Consider the following 4920-nt stretch of genomic DNA (forward strand, 5'->3'; position numbering starts at 1 on the left):
TGGGTAACTTTGCATCCAGTGAGTAATGCAAAAGAAAGAACTACAACATTTGCAATTCCCATGATGGACCCTATGTGATCATAACTCAACGTCCGCTGACTTCTTATGAAGTAGCAAATATTTTGAATCTTAAGCAACTTATTTGGAAATGTAATAAAATGTCTCAAAATTAGTTTTTTCTTCAGTTGAGTAAAAAGAAAAAATTATGTTTTCTTAATAATAACTACATTCAAAAAATTCATTTATAAATTTTTGTTAAAACAATTAGCCCCGTTCTAGATTAATAAAGCATTAAAATAATTAATGTATCATTTGTAAGAAAATATTTATGCTTTGTTTACTGTTGCCTTCTATCCTCCTGTTAAATGCACAGGTTTCAATCCCAAATAATAAAAATATGTTATTATTTTTACTTTTTTGCTGAAAACAAATTTAGTTACAGTGAAACACACACTTCAAATTTTTTACAGTTATTTTGGTATTTTATCCATTAAAATTTTTATTAACTAAAATATCAATGTGGTTATAAATTCCTAATTTAGTATAATAGTTTAATCATTTCGAGTAACCAGTTGTCAGGAAAAGAGGCAGTGCTAAAATTCATAAAATTATGATATAATTTCATAGATATTGGCACACCTTAGGAACATTATCATCCATGTCTTTTGAAGGAATTTTAGAAATACTACCATAAACTGGTCAAGCCGTAAAAGTTCCTGACTGCAAAGCCAATGGTTGTTAGTTCGTATACCGCTGGGTAATGTTGCTCGCCTTTGTGACTCAGGTTTACAGGTGCCTCCTGAGGAATGTTAAATGAGCAACACTTCTAGCATCACGCAAGGCAAAAGCAGGGCAGTACATGCGGTTAGAGAAAAAGAAAGAAATACTACTATGATTAATCTGTTACTTATGTATAGAGTTCCCTTTTTTTAAATACTTCAGAATAAAATAATCTCTTTTTTTTTTGTATGTTGTTAAGCCTTAATTACAAATAATCACAAAAAATGAAGAAAGTCGCCATACAAATGTTTTATTGAATACAATAACAATATTACAATCTCAGAAATTAACAAGAAAATGAAATAACAAATGTAATTTTTCAATATTTTTTTTTTTTAATGACAGACAATTTAGCTGATAATTTCCGGATTTAGACCAAAACTTCTTTCTAATACTTCCTGGAAAATAATATATTATCTTCAAGTAAATCGGAGAAAAAAAAACATGCATGAAATCAAACTAAATATATATAAATTTTACTGTAAATAAAATACTTTTGACTTAAATTAATAGTTTAAAATTCAGTTGATTTAAATAAATGGTTATTTTTTAAAGATAAATCAAGTGATTGAAATATTTCAAATCGATAATATATACCCTGATGCTTATGCTTGCTCATTTGCTTGATATTTTATTTCTTTATTGCCAATGCAAAAAAAAAAACTTTTTTTTTGATGTTTTAACAACATATAGTTATTTTTATAATATAGAATAGATTCTATGAATATAATTTTTTTTAATTGGATATATAAAGTACAACTACTTGAATTATTCACACTAAAAAGCTGATTCTATTCAGAAAATCTAGTTACTTGCTTGTATTACTAGAAATAATACCCAGGAAAATTGAGAAGTGGTGTATTTCATTGTATACCCATTTACTATTAATCATTCGTAAACTTTCCTAATTATTGTTGAAGTATAGTGTAGTTTAAGCAAATTTCATTATTCTAGTTATGATTAAATAATATATATTTTCGTACACTCAAGTATAATAATGTTTATTTCTAAATGGATAGCAGATGTGGTTATATCCAGCATCATCTCTATTAGACAATCTAGCCTTCAGCACTTACCTGCCCAGTGGTACATTTAAACACAAGCATACTATCGTATATTCTGCATATAAACTTAAGTTTTTCATGCTCTTACATACCGGTACAATTTAGAGTTTATTTAAATTATCTTTCTGTGTCAATGCTTTATCTCACACAGCATTAAGTTTTCTCTCCAGTATGAACAAGTGAATGTCTTTTTAAACTGGATTTGAGTGTGAATGTTTTGTTTAACATGAGAATAGCACCTCTACAGCATGAATAGCAGAGTGTTTATTTAAACCGGCTTTGCGTGTGAATGTTCTATCACACTTATTACATAAATAAGGCTTCTCTCCAATATGAACAGCACAGTGTCTATTTAAATTAGCTCTCCTTGTGAATGTTTTATTGCATTTACTACACGAATAAGGTTTTTTTCCTCCATGAGCAAAATAGTGATCATTTAAGTCAGCTTTCCATGTGAATGTTTTATAGCACATAGTACATGAATTAGTTTTCTTTGAAGTATGAACAACAGAATGTTTATTTAAATTAATTTTCTGTGTGAATGCTTTATCGCATATATTGCATGAATATGGCTTTTCTCCAGTATGAACAACATAATGTTTACTTAAACTGGCTTTGTGTGTGAATGTTTTAGCACAAACACTACATGAATAAGGTTTCTCTCCTGTATGCACAACAGAATGTTCATTTAATGTAGCTTTACGTGTGAAAGTTGCATCGCATATGCTACATGAATAAGGCTTCATCCCAGTATGATTAAGAGAGTGCTTGTTTAAATTAGATTTATCTGTAAATGTCTGATCACATAAACTGCATGCATAAGGTTTCTCTCCAGTATGCACAACATAGTGTTTATTTAAACTAGTTTTCCATCTGAATGTTTTATGACACACACTGCATGAATAAGGCTTTTCTCCAGTATGAAGAACAAAATGGTCATTTAAACTTGCTTGCCGTGTGAATGTTTTATTACACACAGTACATGAGAATGATTTTGCTCCAGTATGTATAGCATAGTGTTCGTTTAAACTGGCTTTCTGTCTGAATGCTTTATCACACAAACTACATGAATAAGGTTTTACTCCAGTATGAACAACATAGTGTCGATTTAATGTGCTTTTTTTCCTAAATGTTTTAGCACACAAATCACAGGGATATGGTTTCTCTTTAGTATGAATAAGACAGTGCTCATTTAAGCTGCTGTTTTGAGTGAATGTTTTGTCACACATACTGCATGAATAAGGTTTCTCACAAATAAACTAAATTAATTAAAATATATTTTATCATTCTCACTGCATAAACAATACTACCTCAAGGTAGGAACAAAACTGTCTTTTAAAAGAGAGAATATTTAATCATGAAGAGCATAGTGTTTAAACTGGCTAGGTTGCTTAGAGTAAGTTTTATTATGCAAGTTTTACAAATAACTTCCCTATTAAATGGAACTACTTGTACGTTCTGACTAGTTTTTTACACAAATAATGAATAAATTACATCTTTGTGGGTACAGGTTTTCTTGAGCAATCTTTAAGATTATGTTTTGTTGTTTATCAATGAAAGAGTAAGTTTTATTGCTATCATTCCGCACGAAGCTTCTAAAAAATATGCGGAAATTTAATAGTACCCATTTCAGAATTAATGCTTATTTTCAATACAAAACAGATTTTTTTTTTTTTATAATTATAAGTAAAAAATTTTTTATCAAGTTCGAGCTCTTTAATAAAAACGCATGAAACAATTATGCATGACAACAAAACGTATTAACAAAATTTAACTAATATTCGATTATTTATCAAATTCAACACCAATGTTTGTATGAGTATAGTAAAGTGCGGCGTGCTCTCTACTTTAGCTTCTTATAGCACTGCGTTTCAATAGGTAAGGTTTAATTTAGCCTAACAAGATTTATTTGATGCTACCACGAAGTCCAAGTTAGCCACTTTGTTATGATTGTTCAAGACTTATGTCTGTGGGTACAACCGGCTGAGCAACTGCGCATGCGCCTGAAATGCTTGGCTAGAATTTAATTTTCACCAAATAATTTCGAAAAGTAACCCTGTTGAAGAGATTGCGCGGAGGTATACATAGTTTGTTGCTTACAGGTGTAATTAAGTGTTGCTTCGATTGCTAGTGTAATACTAAGCTCTTTATTTATGATTCATTAAATAAAGTAAGTTAATTGTTTTAAATAATTTTTTTCTGTTTATAATATTGTATCAATGTATTTAGAAGCGTTTACGACATTTTATAATTCTAATTATCTGTGATAAAGTAGTTAAAGATTTCCACGTTACTGGCTTAGTTACATATTTGTTTTCCTATTTTATCTTTGATAAAATAGGAAATGTAATATAATATAAAATGTCTGTTAATAAAAGAGTATTATTTTAAATATTCGGTAGTTTATTCTTTTGCATATTTAAACTGTAATCAATAAAAAATTTCTGAACTGTTCTAATTCTTTTATGTGTGTAGAAAATATAATAAATGGTAATTATATGGTTTTAAAATGTGTCAATGTACCATCATTTACAATTGAAAGGTTATTAATTGTAAATGATGGTATATTGACATTATAATTACTTTTCTTTAAGATTATTTAACCGTATGTAGATTCTTAAATTATGATACTTATAAAGATGAATTTATTGAAATTTTTAGATGTGTTTATAATCCCTATTGTATTTCTATGATAAAAAAATTTGACTACTATGATTGAGCCTACGTAGTAATGTGGTAACTGTAGACTTGTATATCACATTGAAGTAAATTTAACTAAGTTAATATAAAAGAGCACCATAATAAATCTATCAAATGTTATCTGAGTCTTTCATTGTTTTATTATTGGGGTAGTTTTTACTAAATGATGTATTTAGCGACATATTTTCTACTGAATCTACTTGTGCAAAATTCCAGTAAAGTTAGGATTATTTTATAATTATATATATTTCCCATCAATAATTGATGAAATACCAGAATGTATGTAAGTATTGTAAGATTTCTTAAGCAGAGGTTGTGCAAGCATTACCTTTAACTGTGGAGAAGTGATGCAGTTTAGCGATAATCTATGATGCAC

The 4920-nt window shown here is 28.6% G+C and overlaps 1 protein-coding gene across 1 annotated transcript; it reads right to left on the minus strand.

Annotated features, from left to right (window-relative positions):
- Window positions 1–1005: 1005 nt before the first annotated feature.
- On the minus strand, window positions 1006–3820 carry LOC107455031 (uncharacterized). The gene has a single exon (XM_071180364.2). The coding sequence runs from the start codon at window positions 3071–3073 to the stop codon at window positions 2066–2068; it is 1008 nt and encodes a 335-aa protein (XP_071036465.1). The 5' UTR covers window positions 3074–3820; the 3' UTR covers window positions 1006–2065.
- Window positions 3821–4920: the final 1100 nt, after the last annotated feature.

The sequence above is a fragment of the Parasteatoda tepidariorum genome, chromosome 1 (assembly GCF_982258835.1).
Source record: "Parasteatoda tepidariorum strain Cologne lab strain chromosome 1, Ptep-v5.0, whole genome shotgun sequence".
Lineage (NCBI taxonomy): Eukaryota > Metazoa > Arthropoda > Arachnida > Araneae > Theridiidae > Parasteatoda > Parasteatoda tepidariorum.

What these genes read in the sequence shown, in the direction of transcription:
- LOC107455031 (XM_071180364.2), bottom strand. Translation starts at nt 3,073, where the DNA reads ATGTGTGACAAAACATTCACTCAAAACAGCAGCTTAAATGAGCACTGT.